Source organism: Mustela lutreola, chromosome 8 (assembly GCF_030435805.1).
Source record: "Mustela lutreola isolate mMusLut2 chromosome 8, mMusLut2.pri, whole genome shotgun sequence".
In the NCBI taxonomy this organism is placed as follows: Eukaryota; Metazoa; Chordata; class Mammalia; order Carnivora; family Mustelidae; genus Mustela; species Mustela lutreola.
In genome coordinates this window covers 126,231,402-126,247,420 of record NC_081297.1, presented here as the reverse complement: position 1 = coordinate 126,247,420, position 16,019 = coordinate 126,231,402, and the positions used below count along the sequence as shown (strand labels likewise).

Below are 16,019 nucleotides of genomic sequence, written 5' to 3'. Positions count from 1 at the left end.
GAACCAGTAAGGATCATGTCGAGAAAATAAAATGAAAAACACATAATTTAAAAATTCCTCTGAAATATCTTTTCCATTTCTATATTTAGGGGGGAAAACAGTCCTTTGAACTTTGATTAAATTTGGATCAGGTAGTTTTCTTTGATCTTGTTCAAAATATTTATGTTATAAGTGACTAGCGACATATTACTTTTCCTGTAATCTTTGCCTTCAGTCTGGGATGGTATTAACTCCCTCTAGGTTTTAGAAATCCAGGATTTCCCATGTTGGTAGAAAATGGGATATTAAAAACATCTGTTAGAGTGTTCTGAAGCTATTAATTTGAGCTATGAATGGACTAATAAGATTCAAGAAAAGGTCAGAATCATATTAGTGTATGACTTTTTTAAAAATCCTTACTGAAAAATGAAAAATGAAACTTGTGCTGTAGTATTTGTTTTCTAAACCAGAGCTAATTATCTATAGCAAAAGTCATTCTAACACTTTCCCTAGGGCAGAACTTGGTGGAAGGTAGGGCTGTCCCAAGCACCAGCCAAGGAATTTCTTTTCTGAAGGACCCAAAGACCCTGATGTAAGCCAGTTCCATCCATGTGACATGGGAGGGTGATGATACTCAGAATTCCCTTTGTTATTAGGTGAGCTCTTGTTTCTGTTGCAATTAATTTTTTCAAAGACTTTTTATTTATTTATTTTTGCGAGAGAGGGAGAGAAAGCGAGAGCGAGTAGGCACAAAGGGCGGTAGGGGCAGAAGGGGAAGCAGACTCCCTGCTGATAAGGGAACCCAGTGCGGGGGACCCTGGGATCATGACCTGAGCCAAAAGCAGATGAGTAACTGACTGAGCCACGCCGGTGCCCCTGTTGCAATTAATTTTTAACTGTAGTTGCGAACAAGGTATTTTGAGGGATGATACTTAATAAATTATATCCATGAAATATTTTGGTGCTGTGGAAATATTTAATACTATGGAAAGACTTTAGGATATAAGCATGTCTTATCTGCCTGATCTATTCAGTTATACCTTTTAAATGTAATCTCACTTTCTCTATAGAACAGAGGTTCTTAACCTTTTTTTTTCTTTCTATGTTTTTTTTTTTAAATTTCTTTTCAGCGTAACAGTATTCATTGTTTTTGCACCACACCCAGTGCTCCATGCAGTCGGTGCCCTCTCTAATACCCACCGTCTGGTTCCCCCAACCGGTTCTTAACCTTTTTTGTGCCTCGATCCCCGTGGCAATCTGGAGAGGCCTATGGATCCCTTAGAATAATTTTTTAAGTAACAGGATAAAATACATAAGACTAAATGGAAACCAGTTGGCCTGAAATGCAGTTATTAAAATAGTTTGAAAGTATTACATAGTAATACATGGGCTGCTTTAGTAATGTATTAAATTAGAAGATCCGGTGGTGGATCTAAAAATTCCCATGACTTAGATATAGTGGTGATGGTAAACAAAATTTTGAGAAATCTGCAACATCTATAATGTGATATAAAAAAATGTATGCCTTCTCTGGTGGTAAAGTCACTGATATCATTGATGATATGCTGGTTTGTTCCCTACATTCATAATGTAAGGAAATTCTGTATTTCACTTAGAGGTTAGTGAAAATATTATTTTGTGTGTGTGCTTTGCCTATCCCGGGCTGCAGATCCCCAGAATCATACCTATAGGCATGCCTACAAAGCCGTTCTTTTCCCAATTCTCTTTGTACATTTAACTCAGATTCCCTGCATGTAGCTGAATGCCTCTGTTGCTGGGACTTGCCTCGCTAAAGATCTAGCAAGCTGACAGTATTGCTGAAGAGTTTTCCTCTTAAGTGTTTGTCAGAGTCATGGGCTTGCATCAGGAACTGTTCCACTTGAGGAAACACTGATATTCAGTCAAATTTGAATTCACTTTGGTGTTTATATTTGCTTTATTCTTCTCTTGTCTGTTCTTTGGGGAGTAAAATAAAATATACTTATCTCCCTAAACCTAAATTTGCTCTTTGTTTACCAACAAAGAGGTGGTAAGAACCAAATATGGATAAGAACCTCCTTAAGTGGGGCTTGACTATGCCAAGACTGAGTCTGAGCCAGTCTAAGTGACCTCTTTGGTGATGACCACATAGTAAATACAATAATAATTGTGTCCTTTCCTGCTAGGATATAGAAGCTTTATGAGCGGGAAACCTTTTCCTGGGATACCCGGGTGGCTCAGTCAGTTACGCCTCGGCCTTCGGCTCAGGTCGTGATCCTCGGGATGGAGTTGCACATCAGGCATCTTGTTCAGTGAAGAGTCTGCTTCTCCCTCTGCCTGCTGCTCCCCCTGCTTGTGCGTGTGTGCACTCTCTCTCTCCTTCTGACAAAACAGATAAATAAAACATCAACAATTAAAAATGCATAGTACCATTGCAAGAATAGACCTATTGATTGAAAAATAATAATTTTTATTCTATTATTAGAATAGGGAGGTGACTTTAAAAACACCCTATTTATAAGAATCTAATGTATGACAAAGTAGGAAGTGTAAGACGGTAAGAAAAAAAAAGACTATTGAATAACCTATTAAAATTTGAAAAAGTTAAGATTCATATGTCAGTAGATACACTAAAAATCAAAACTAAATATAAATAGGCAGAGCACAGAGGATTTTTAGGGCAGGGAAAATACTCGGTTTGATAACATCAAGATGGGTATGTGTCATTTTATCTTTGTCCAGACGTCTAGAATGTACAACCCAACTGTGGACTCTGGGTGATAATGAAATGTCAGAAGAGGATCTTCAGCTGTAGTAAATGTACCATTCTGGTGGAGGATGTTGATAATGGGAGAAGCTGTGCATGTTGGGGGGGGGGCAGGAAGTGTGTGGAAAATCTGTTCCTTCCCCCAGTTTTATTGTGAATATGAAACTGCTCTTAAAATAAAAAGTCTTAATTAAAGTGAAAACTAAATATAAAGCAGTAAACTCTAGTAAAAACAGGAAAAAAAACCAGAGTGTGTTCTTTATTAAAACTCTAAGCATTAAAAAAAAACCAAAACTCTAAGGATAGAGAAAGGAGGAGACATGATTTTCTAAGCCCAGAAAAATAAAGAAATTATAAAGGAAAATATTGATACTTTTCCACTATTCTAAATAATAAAAACATTATAAAGGCTTAAAATACAATCAAAATTAAAAGATAAACATGCATCAGAAAATATATTAGTAGCAAAAATGAAAAAAATTGCTTTTTCACTAAGAATTTTAAAACTCCCATAGATATATGGACTAAACATAGGAACAAACAGTTTCCTCAGAAAATGCATAATAAATACACAGTATCATCCTCTAAATCATAAATCTCAATTAAAACAAGGTTTCAGGGACGCCTGGGTGGCTCAGTTGGTTAAGCAGCTGCCTTCGGCTCAGGTCATGATCCCAGCGTCCTGGGATTGAGTCCCTCATCGGGCTCCTTGCTCAGCAGGGAGCCTGCTTCTCCCTCTGCCTCTGCCTGCCATTCTGTCTGCCTGTGCTCCCTCTCTCCCCCTCTCTCTCTCTGATAAATAAATAAAATCTTTAAAAAAAAAAAATAAAAATAAAACAAGGTTTCAGTTTACTGCTACATCAGTAAAAAAACTACAATACACATAACTGGATCATTTTGGTGAAATTGATATTCTCATTTATTTATAATATTTTAAATTGGTATATCCCTTTAAGGAAGGTTTCTCATGATAAATATTTACCAGTATTTTTTTTTTAATATTTAAAGATTTTACTTATTTATTTGAGAGAGGGAGCACAAGTAGGCAAAGGGGCAGGCAGAGGCAGAGAGAGAAGCAGACTCGCCACCTAGCAGGAAGCCTGATGTGGGGCTCCATCCCAGGACACTGGGATCATGAGCTGAGCCAAAGGCAGACGCCTAACCAACTAAACCACCCAGGCACCCCTGCTTATCAGTATTAAAAAAAAAAACTTTATTCTCACTGATCAGGAAATAGTCTGAACTCTGGAAATAGACAAATATATTAAGATTCTGATCAGTTTACTTATAATTAAAATGATTACACAGTTCATTATTCAGGCCCAGTAACTTTCAAGAGTGCAGTAGGTATACAGCAGTATCATTATGGGCAAATTGGAATATATGGCCTATCTTATTTATAATAGCCAAAACAAGATAACTTTAAAATGACCTAAAAATCTAATACGGTACCTAAGTAGGGAGTAATAGATCCCTATCATGGGATAATGTTTAGCTATTCCTGTGTGGGGGGGGATATGTGGGCTAGAATACTTGAAGTGGGCTATAAAATCCTTCATGTTATTAAAATTAAGTAAAATCAAGGATTTATAAAAACAGAAGGAAATACTTTTAAATCATAATAGTTATTTTTTAAAAGATTTTCTTTATTTACTTGACAGAGAGAGAGAGATCACAAGTAGGCAGAGAGGCAGGCAGAGACAGAGGGGGGAAGCAGGCTCCCCGCTGAGCAGAGAGCCCGATGCCATGCGTGGCTCTATCCCAAGACCCTGAGATCACAGCCCGAGCTGAAGGCAGAGGCTTAATCCACTGAGCCACCCAGGCGCCCCCATGATAGTTATTTTAGAGAGATGTGCATAGTTTGAGTTTTCTCCATTATTTAGTTTTCCAAATTTCCTATAATACATTTTAAAATTAAAACAAAAACAAAAAATGCTTCATAGGGATGCCTGGCTGGCTCAGTCAGTTAAGCATCTGCCTTCAGCTTCAGTCATGATTCAGGGTCCTGGGATCAAGTCCCGTAGTGGGCTCCCTGCAAGGTGGGGAGCCTGCTCCTCCCTCTGCCTCCTATTCTCCTTGCTTGTGCTCTCTTTTTCTGACAAACAAATAAAATCTTAAAAAATATATATGCTTCTTAATGAATTAGAATGTTAATCATTACAGTTTTCCAGTCTGGTCTTTTTTTTTTTTAAGATTTTATTTATTTATTTGACAGACAGAGATCACAAGTAGGCAGAGAGAGAGGAAGGGAGGCAGTCTTCCCTGATGAGCAGAGAGCCCGATGCAGGGCTCAATCCCAGGACCCTGGAACCATGACCCGAACCGAAAGCAGAGGCTTTAACTCACTGAGCCACCCAGGCGCCCCCGCCTTACTTTCTTCTACGTATGAGGATGTTGACACACAGAAATGCTACAGGGCATGGCCAAAGTCCCCTGCCTTGGCTAAAGGTAGCTGGATGGTTAAGAATCTATCCTCTCACTCTCAGTGAGGGCTCTTGACCACTTCCTCAGGCTGCTTTGAAGATGGCAGCAGTGTGTCTTGCAACGTGACACCTGGCCTTTATTTTTGGTCTTTAACATAATCTGTACTTTGTTTCAGAAGTCAGGCTTGTTCTTAGTTGCTTCTTTTAAAATTTGAATCTTTGGCAAAGGAGCTTATTGACTAGACTTACTTTTCTCTGGATCCCATAATTCTGGATGTGTCACTGATCTCATTACATATTGAAGAAGGAAAGAAGAAATGTGGGGAATACAAAGCAAGACACATCCTCAAATTCAAAACTCTGGACTTTGGAACGTTATTGTCCAGTATGCTCATTTCCTCTGTGCCCTGCCACCAACCGTTTCTCAGCACGCCGTCCAGGAATCTGGCAGATTGTTGTTGAATTAATGTCCCAGAATCCCACAGATGACTCATTTTTAGGAAAGGTTAATGTAGTTCTGAACAGTTTTCTGCTTTAAGTTGATTATTTTTTGATTAGGTAAGCAGGGTGATAAGACTTACTAAGACCCTACATATATATATACATACATGGAACTTAGACCTCTCACAAGATATAGTATTTGCTATGCCCTTATTTCTCTTGAGGCACATGCTGTGTTTTGCTTAATTTTGTGCTTCTAATGGTGATAATAGGGTTAATTAACTTTTATTAATCAACGATGCCACCTGGTGGCCAGAAAGTACATTTTATGGTACCCATGCTCGCTGCAGTCAACTTTTTTTTATCTTTACTATGAATAACCTTAACAGCATTTGAAGCATTTTTTATTAGTGAAGTTTTAAAAAATGCCTAGTTTGGTTTGGCAGAAGCAGGAAAGTCATGGAATACTGTTAAGTCTAATATGGCACATCGAAATGACTACTGTGTTGTCACTGTTTCTCAGGAAACTCATCCAGGATACTAGGTTCTAAATGGTACAAAGTAAGAATTCCCTATGACTCACACAAGCGTGTCTGTCTAGTCTCTGTTCCTGGGCTTCACCTGGGTTATAGCAGTCACTGGGGCAGCTGGTGGTTTCAGTGCTCCTCCCGTCTGACTCAGAGGCCGATTGGTCACATTCTTCTCATTCTGCAGTTAAGGCACTGAGTGATTCTGAACTGAGGGGGGTCTTGTCTTCCTGGAAAAGGTGGAAGTTCTCAAAACGATATCCTGTATCAGGGTGCCCTGCCAATAGGGCACCTCCTTGGTTAAAAGTGTGATTTTGCAACATGTTAGTGGTGGGTTTTCCAATCAGCCAATTTTGTATTTCTACTCTGTTCCTGAAAGTTCAGGATGGCAGGCAGCAGCTGAACTTGAGCTCAGGGAACGAAAATGAAACTCAGGCTTATCAGACTCAGCCCCATGATTCTGAGGTCAGTATTTCCAAATACGGACATCTTCCATAGAGCTCTCTTGGTTTAGAGAAACATGCCCGTTTGCTTGGGTATACTTCTCTATTAAAGAACAAAAGTCAAAGACAAAGTAGGAACTTGACATGAATCTGATACTTAGGTAAATTTGCTTTCCTTTCCACAGTCTTCACCTGACCAGAAGCTTTAAGGAACATCACTTTTGATCAAGGAGACAGCCTAGATATGAAGAACATGTAAGAGGAGTAGGTTTTTCTCCTTAGCCCTATCACTTGCATAGAAAAGTTAAATATTTGGACTCACCAAACATGGCTTATAAATGGATTGCATTCCGAGTGGGGTCAGAGTGAGATTAGGTTAATTTAACATCTCCAGGTGAAGCAAAGTCATCTAAGTGTAAAGAGGGCATTTTGTTAATTTTTGTGGTTTTCTTATCCATGTGATTGGTAGCATACTGTCCAACTTGTGCATTCAGATTGCTTTAAGAACTGAATTGCTAGTGATGGTCTCTGGCAAGATGGAACTTATTCCATGGTACACAGAAACTCCATGTCCTCATATGCAGTGTCTCTCCAGGGCTTGTTGCCAGTGGTGGATATTTACAGTGTGCATGTCTAGACTCATACAGGTTCTTGTATCACTGTCTCAAAGATGTACAGAGTTTCAACAGTGGGTGTGTGTGTGTGTGTGATCTATTGAGTTTAAATAGCTGACACTAACACCCAAGTTTTCCTTTGTGTCTTTGAGCATGACTTCATCAATCCATGCATGAAATTACACCTGTTCCATAATGCTGCTGAATGGAGATTGATTCTGATAAAAATGCAGTCTCTTGCTGTACCTTTCCTCTTTTTATTTTCTCAACTTCCACTGGCATTAGGATTGCTTTCAGCCTTTATTGCCTTTGACCCAAACACAATCCTGGTCTAAGAAAATTATTTATATTTTTATCCATTAAGCATTTCTTGTCCCATGTATGCAAAGGCCCTCACTAAGTGCTAAGAATCAGATATGGGTCCTGCCCACAAGGAGCTTTGAGTCTCATGAGAAAATGATAGAAGATATAAAGTAACTACTGTGTAATTTATTTTTCAAAGGGAGAGAATATTTCTTTCAAATGGAAAGTTTGAAAAGAGGGGAGGAATTTGAGATGAACCTTGAAATACAGGAGTAGAATTTTTTTTTTAAGGATTTTATTTATTTATTTGACAGACAGAGATCACAAGTAGGCAGAGAAGCAGGCAGAGAGAGGGGCGGAAGCAGGCTCCTCGCTGAGCAGAGAGCCCGACGCAGGGCTCGATCCCAGGACCCAAAGGCAGAGGCTTTAACCCACTGAGCCACCCAGGTGCCCCCAGGAGTAGAATTTTTATATGCAGAGACAGAGAAAAGGATTCAACCGAAGAGAACATTAGAGACAACGACAAAACGTATGGAGCCAGGGACCACATGGGAAGCATCTAAGGTATTATGCAGAATCAGACTTTGGTCAGAACAAAAGCGCCTGTGTTAGGTAGTAGAGAAAAAAAAAATCAGAAAAGTGAGTGGGGATCATGTAGTTGGGGAGGGGAATTTAAATTCTAGGTAACAGATTCTGTTTGGGGGGTTTTTGTATGTGTGGTTTTTGTTTTTTGGGATTTTTTTGTCAGAATTTGTTTTGAGACGCAGTGGGAAGCCATCCAACATTTCTCAACAGAGAATGAAATACCTTGAGATTCCATGGCATTCCCTTGGTATTAAAGACATGAAATATAACCCAGTGCATTAATTTTTTTTCTCTATTACAAGAATGACTGTATACCATGTAGCTTACTTAAAGACCTTCTTACTTAAAGACCTTCTTCATTTAGACCAGAGTTTCTCAACTGCAGCCCTGTTGACATTCTGGGTCAGATAATTCTTTGTTGTAGGCTGTCCTGTGCATTTGTAGATTATTTAGCAACATCCCTGGCCTGTAGCCACTAGATGCCAGCAGCACCCCCTTTCCCCAGATGTGACAATCAGAAATGTCTCCAGACATTTTCAGATGTCCCCTGGTGGGCAAATTCACCCCCATTTGAGAACAACTGCTCTAGACTTATGTATTGTATTCCTCTGCAATTCTCTGATCGTTAGACTCCTAGACTGACAAATCCTTTAGGCACTCGGTCTACTGATGCTTAGAATTTTGTACTGGACATACTTCCAATTTGAAATTAAGGCATTTCCTCTGTGTTGGACTAAAAGCACTGAACTGGACATCAGGAGACCTGGATCTCTAGTTTCTAGCTCTTGCCACAAAGAGGTTGTGGCTCTGCTGAGACCCTGTGCTCAGTAACCGATTCCTCTTGAAAATGACCAATGTGACCCCTGCAGTTCTTTCTACCTCTGAGCCTATTCCTGATTTCAAGTGCATGTCAGGGCTTTATTCTTTTCACATTTTTAGAAAGTTAGCACACATTAAACTAACACATACATAAATCAACAAGACTGATTGAAGTATTGAGTAGGAAAGATGAAATGATTTTTTTCCTTAGTGCTTGATTTTACTAAATATCATATTCCTTTCCCTCTTACAGATTATTTGAAAAATCTTCTAGAGGACTCTGGAGATTACAGAGACACTCAAGGTAAATAACGTTCATGTATTAATTTGTTGCAGAAATTCTTTTATTACAGTTGGCTGGAGGACCCAGCATTGTCTGGAGTGAGGAGGGTTTCTTTTATGCTCAGTCACTCTGTGCCAGTGGTACATTCACCTTCTCTAGATGTCTGTTGCTTTGAAAGCAGGGATTGAACCAGTTGATCTGCAAGGTCATTTCAGGCTTAAAAATCACGAGTCTGTGAAGTGGTCAAACTACACAAATCAGGGATACAGTCTAAAATAGCATATTCTGGGACTGTTTAATGCTGGACAATTGCCTTACCACCTTCTGCCCCTTAGCACTTAAAGCAGCACTTAAAGGAAAACTTCATTATAATACGAGGGACTCACTGACATTCACAGGTTAATCTACTGTGTAAGTGTATGTCTTTCTCTTATATATATACACGCATATACACAGATTAATTCTGTTCAAGATAGCTGTGTTTCTTTCTATTTATCTCCAAAGTTCCTCTTTCAAATGCTATAGGTATATCCCTGGCTCTAATTTGAAGTCCATGTCCATCCCATTAATTTTTTGAATTTTGGTCACACTTCTTGTGCATACTTTTTATTTTCAGATTACAAAACAGAAGAGGTGTTTTACCCATTTTGTAAAGATTCTTATTTGCTCTCTTAATCATTTTATTTTTACTTCTCTAACATCATCTATTTGCAAGTGTTTCACCTTTCTATTTTCTTTTTTAGAGACAGCATGAGTGGGGGGAGGAGCAGAGGGAGAGGGACAAGCAGACTCTGTGCTGAGAACAGAGCCCAAGTCGGGGCTCAGTCCCATGAGCCTGAGATTATAACTGACCCAAAACCAAGAGTCAGTTCACAAAGTAATGCATGTCATCATCTCAGGCCTAGTAGGCTTCTTTGTGGCATTTCTCCCCTCTCGGGATTAAACTAAGAGAAGGAAGGTAAGCCATGACCCTCTAAATCATCAGTTTTCATAGTTCTGGTTTCCTATCCCAGGGTACTTCTCTGCCAAGGCAGTTCATACTGGAATGGTCCTTAACTTCTGGGTGAAGTCCTCTCCTTATCCTTATAAACTTCAACAAGATAATCAAAGCTCAGCACAAAGCAAGTCTGACATACTGTTGATACATAATGTCTGTAACATCTCCTTTAGAGTCTTTCTCGGACTTCTTTTTTTTCCATGAGTCCTGTTTTTTCCTTGCTGTTGTCCTCATCAGACCTCATTGTCCGTATTTCTACCTACTCAGAGTTAACCTTGCTGCTCCCGTGGCACTTCTCACTGTTACAAATTCACTATCTTGCCATCTGGAATTGCTTGATGTTGTAGCCACTGGACTAACCTGATGTTTCTACACATTTCAGATGCCCTTGCTATCGTTATAGAAGTCGCCAACCACGCCAATGACACCATGAAGCAAGGCGTAAGTATCTTGATTTCAGTGGCTGACAGACTGTTGAACCGGGGGCCCAGGCCTTCATGTGCTACACCTTCTCTTTCTGTAGGACAACTTTCAGAAGCTTATGCAGATTCAGTACAGCCTAAATGGACACCATGAAATAGTGCAGCCTGGACGGGTAAGTGTTTTAGACTGCCTTTTGCAAATGTAATGTGATGCACTTAGACACCTTTTATAGCTATTTTGCATTTCAGTTATGAAAATAGGTTATTGTTGTTACTCTCCACTGTCTCTATCTGGATCAACTAGGTTCATTCTATCTATTCAAAACATTCATGACTTAAGTCACTGTGACAAAAAGTACAATTCAATTAGGAGAATGGCAAGGGACCCCACAGAATAACTGATTAAATAAAATCATTTTATTGTATAATACTAACTGACCTCACACAGCTTTAAAGACAACTTCAGTTAAGATCTTGAGTGTAAGAGGGGATTATAAGGGGAGGGAGAAAACTGTATTTTGGTGCTCCTCATAGAGCACAAAAGTGGCCTAGGGAATGAGTTCAGCAAAATTACAAAATGCAATTGTCAGGACATTGGCTATACTTCAGGATCAAGTACACACTCAGTCAGTTACATTTCAGACCACATAGTACCCCTGGACTGGATTTATGAATACTAGATTTATGAAACTGCCGGCTTGTCCAACTCCTTCAAAGGTTTAAGAAGAAACCATGACTGTAAAAAAGTACATGGAAATTATGTCCACCCAGCCCTACCGCCAAAAAAAATTCTGGGGAAAGAAAGTTGAAAAACAAATTATATGCATATTGTAGTTGTGTTATGATGGGACTAAATGGGCATTTGTTTGGGTGAATCAGGTTTTTCTCAAAGAGGGAACTCTGATGAAGCTGTCTCGGAAAGTCATGCAGCCCCGAGTGTTTTTCCTGGTAAGTGACTGTCTGTGTTTCTGAGCCAGAAGAGGGGATAATTGCCTAATGGAAGGAGACATTTGTATATGACAGATGAGCTTAACACATTCGGAGAGATTTAGTGGGATCTTTGGCTGACTATCTTGCTTACTTGCATTTCAAGTAACGGAAACAAAGTCTTTCATGATGTAGAACCAGAAAATTATTTCCTTTTTGAATTCAGTTTATGTCACTTCTCACTTAGAAAAGTTGATTCCATCATTTATTTATATTGTAATACTTTAGTGGGATTTAGAATTCAGAAAACATATCTGTTACAGAACTTGGAAGGAAAGCAGATGTTCTAGAAATTGCCTTTTTAATCTAATAAAGTATTCTGGGTGGTCATAGTTTATATAAGCAGACATAAGTGTTTTTATTCAGAGGAGTGTTTTTATTCAGAGAACTTTTAATAAGAAAGGAATATTTTTCTTTTATTTCGGTGTCTTATCAATGTCTTGGTAGCTGACATTTTTGCTTTACTTCATTCTATGAAATATTTCTACTTTCAGTTTAACGATGCCCTGCTGTATACAACACCAATGCAGTCTGGGATGTATAAACTGAACAATATGCTCTCATTGGCTGGAATGAAGGTCTGTGCGTCTGTTAGAAGATGTTTCTTTTCTTAACCCAAATATATTTAGAGACAAAGCCCAAAGATAACTGTCTTTCTTACATACTTGACTTTTCTCTCTCTCCCTATGTTACTGTTTATATGTTTATTTATTCATTCATTAGTCATTTATTTACTCATACATTCATTTATTCATGAGGTGTTTATTGAGAACTATAAACAAAACATGGTAAGACATTTGGTAAAAAATACAAAGATGAGTTGAATCATGATTGTTTTTGTCTCTCCCCACCCTCCGCCCCCCCAGAAGCTCAGCAACTAGAGTCGGGAAGATAATAAACCACACATAAATACCTATAAAATAGACAGTAATAAATGTCACTGTGAAGGTACAATTAATGTTTTGGGGAGTCCTGGGGCACCTGGGTGGTTCAGTTGGTTAAGCATCCGACTCTTAGTTTCAGCTCAGGTCATGCATGGTCTCAGGGTGGTGACATTGAGCCCAGAGTCAGTCTCCATGCTCAGTGTGGAGTCTGCCTGAGATTCTCTCCCCCTCTCTGCCCTTACCACCCTTCCTCAAATAAAGAAATAAATAAGATCTTTTTAGAAAGAAAAATGGGGGGGGGGGGCGCTCAGAAAACAAGGAGTGTGCAGCTTTCAGTAGGACCTGGTGGAGGAACTGGTAGCAGCTAGGAAACAGGGAGAATTGAGGAAGTCTTTGGAGGAAGAGCCACAAGCCTTAAAGAATAGGTCACATTTGGCCACACTGAGATGCAGGGAAGGCACCTCATTCCAGGTAGAGGGAGTGAGCAACGGGCTGAAGGTGGGAAAGTGGGCATGTATATGTATGTATACATATACACATGTGTATGTATATATAGGCATTTAACTCTGGCACACAGAGCAGTTGAAGGAGAGTCATGGTAGATAAAGTTGAGTCTGAAGGTTGGTGGTGGCTGACAGCAGCCAAGGCATTAAGCAGCTTCAGGGAAGAGATTTGCAATAGGCTGAATTTGCTGAAACTGTTTTGCTTTCTTTAAGGTCAGAAAACCCACCCAAGAAGCATATCAGAATGAACTAAAGATTGAAAGTGTAGAACGCTCCTTTATCCTCTCAGCCAGGTAAATTTCTGAAATCTGTGTGAACATTTGCCAGGATTACAGGGTCATACATCTCCAGCACTTCCTACATTTGGGTAAACTGCTAGACCTATTTTTCTTTTTTTTTCCTTCTTTTCAGTCCCCAAACCGTGGAGTTTATTCTTGGTTTACCATGTAGGTAAAATGTCTAATTGCTGATCCAACAATGTGTTTGAAGCGCAGAAATAAAAATATTCTGTGAAGAGAATAATAATGCTGAAAAGTGCCTTGCTGATCTTTTCTTTTTTTTTAGTGACTACTTCAAACCTTTTACAATGGCACCTAATGTTTTTAAAGACACCTAGTGCTTTATAATTCACTAGGAAGTTTTCACGTAACATTGAAAGGTTGTAACAAACCTACGAGGTAGGTGTCATCTCATTAAAAATGAGGAAGACCTAAGTTAGAGAAAAAGTACATTTCTGTCTTCATGGGACATAGCTGGCAAAATCAGGATACAAAAAGAAACTTTTTACTTTTAAATCTGTTGTTATTTATGATACCACGTTGCCTCAAAATGGAACCTGCAGTGACTTATGTGTAAATCAAAATATATTACCATTACATAAAGGAAGTGCCAAGGAAATTAGAAGCTATATGACTCATACAGTTATTGGCCACATGGCCAAAGTGAATGTTTGGCAGGACTTGGCTGAAGAGACACTAGCAGCCACAGCATGTTCACTGCTGGATTGGGATAGCAAGTCTGGGCAGCTCTCAAATCTAACCTTTAATATAAAAATAGTAGCAAACACTTACGTAGCATTTACTTTGTGCCAGGCACTATCCAAAACACTTTCTATGTGTTCATTCATTAAATCTTCGTAAAAACCTAATGAGATGAGTTTACTAATTTTATACCCATTTAATGGGTTAAAAAAGCCACCCAGCTATTAAGTGTCAGGGCCAGGATTTGAACCCAGGCAGCCTGCTTCCAGCTGTGTCTATACCAGTAAAATCAATCAGAATTTTTAATAGCAGCTAGAGTCGCAACCGGACCCATTTATTACCTGGGATCAGGCCCAATGCTGAACTTATAATTCATTTTCTCTTTTAATTTCCAAGATAACTAGGAGAGTAGGTGTTGTCTTGATCTTCCAGATGAGAAAAAAAATGCAGGCTCAGGGAAGTTAAATAACACATCCAAGATTATACAGCTAATAGACAATGGAGCTCAATTTTTTTTTTAAAGATTTTATTTATTTATCTGATGGACAGAGATCACAAGCAAGCAGAGAGGCAGGCAGAGAGAGAGGAGGAAGCAGGCTCCCTGATGAGCAGAGAGCCCGATGTGGGGCTCGATCCCAGGACCCCGGGATTATGACCTGAGCCGAAGGCAGAGGCTTTAACCCAATGAGCCACCCAGGTGCCCCTGCAGCTCAAGTTTTAACCAAAGTATATCTGATGGTGAAAGTGATGCTTTCAGCCATTATAATATTGCCTATGTCCATGGATGTCAAGGACTGAGATCTAAATGTCTGGCTTCCCATAATCAGGACAAGAGCAGCCCCCTGGGTCATTGTCACTCTTATGAAATGGAATAGCCACTGCTGCCTAACACCAGATCTTGGGAAGAGAAGACAAATGGGGTTTGTTTGAGGTTTGTTGAAACCATCTACCTGCCAAAGCAAGCAGTTTCTGGGGGGTACCTGAAGCATCCTGTAGATTAATTTTTAGAGAGTATGGTAAACTCTTGGTCACCTGGAACTAGACCCTTTTTTTTTAGTTTGAACAAAAGTACAAGGAACATCAAGCCTGTGTGCATCAGGCTCCTGGCAGATACTTAAGCTTGATTCTTAATATCAAGAAAGTAATTTTTGGGTGCCTGGATGGCTCAGTTAGTTAGGTGTTTGCGATCCCAGGGTCCTGGGATCGAGCTCCACATCGGGCTTCCTGCTGAGAGGGGGGCCTGCTTTTCCCTCTCTTGCTCTTCCTGATTGTGCTCTCTCTCTCTGTCCAATAAATAATTAAAATCTAAAAAAATTTTAGAAAATAAAAAAAAGGAAAGGAAGTGATTTTCAAATATCCAGAGAGAAAGTATCTTTAGGAAAGTTAGGTTTTCAGTTGCACTTAAATATCCTAAGTAAAAATATGCTTTGGTAGAAACAAAATTCCATTTTATTAACAATTAAATAATTGAGGAAATGATGGTAAATCCTTCTTTCTTTGGTTGCCATCCAGGTAAATATGTGGATGTCCAGATCAGCCTCTTAGACCTTAGTAAAGTCATTGGAATTTTATATGTGATGGGAAGCCATCTGAGGGTCTTAAGTTAAAAATTGGTGTGATCTTAGGTATATTTTTAGAAGAGGACACTGGTTTCTTTATAGAAAATAGACCATCAGAGATTAGAATAGAAGTTGGGAGACCAGGTAGGAGGCTAGATGATATCTCTCTTGGACTAGAATGGTAAGAAATGGTTGGAATCAAGGAGAGTTAATAGGATTATTGATGGATTGAACTTGGGTTATGCAGGAAAAACAAGAAAACTGGAAAGTTCTCGATAAAGGGAGGGGAAGCTAACACATATTGAATACATCTAGTGTACCATGCTCTTCTTCTGAGCTCGCCCCCCCCCCCCCCCACAGGGAACAGGTACGGTATAATATGTAGGAAGGAGGTGAGAAGGCCTTCTGTGATCTGGGTCCTGTATGCCTCACCAGTCTTATCTCTGTCCATTCTCCCCGTCTGCACCCCCACCAGAGCATGGCATATTCCGCCAGCATGGATCTGCTTGTTCTCCATGCACGCC

At 39.4% G+C, this 16,019-nt stretch overlaps 1 protein-coding gene across 3 annotated transcripts in view; it reads left to right on the top strand.

The window, feature by feature from the left end:
* Positions 1–16,019, top strand: part of FGD6 (FYVE, RhoGEF and PH domain containing 6) — a 122,069-nt gene that overhangs the window by 88,141 nt on the left and 17,909 nt on the right. For all 3 annotated transcript variants that reach the window (XM_059186542.1, XM_059186541.1, XM_059186540.1), the window contains exons 9-14: positions 9,134–9,184; positions 10,543–10,601; positions 10,684–10,755; positions 11,462–11,530; positions 12,064–12,147; positions 13,170–13,249. In XM_059186542.1, the coding sequence (XP_059042525.1) occupies positions 9,134–9,184; positions 10,543–10,601; positions 10,684–10,755; positions 11,462–11,530; positions 12,064–12,147; positions 13,170–13,249 (415 nt within the window). The remainder of the gene's footprint in view (positions 1–9,133; positions 9,185–10,542; positions 10,602–10,683; positions 10,756–11,461; positions 11,531–12,063; positions 12,148–13,169; positions 13,250–16,019) is intronic.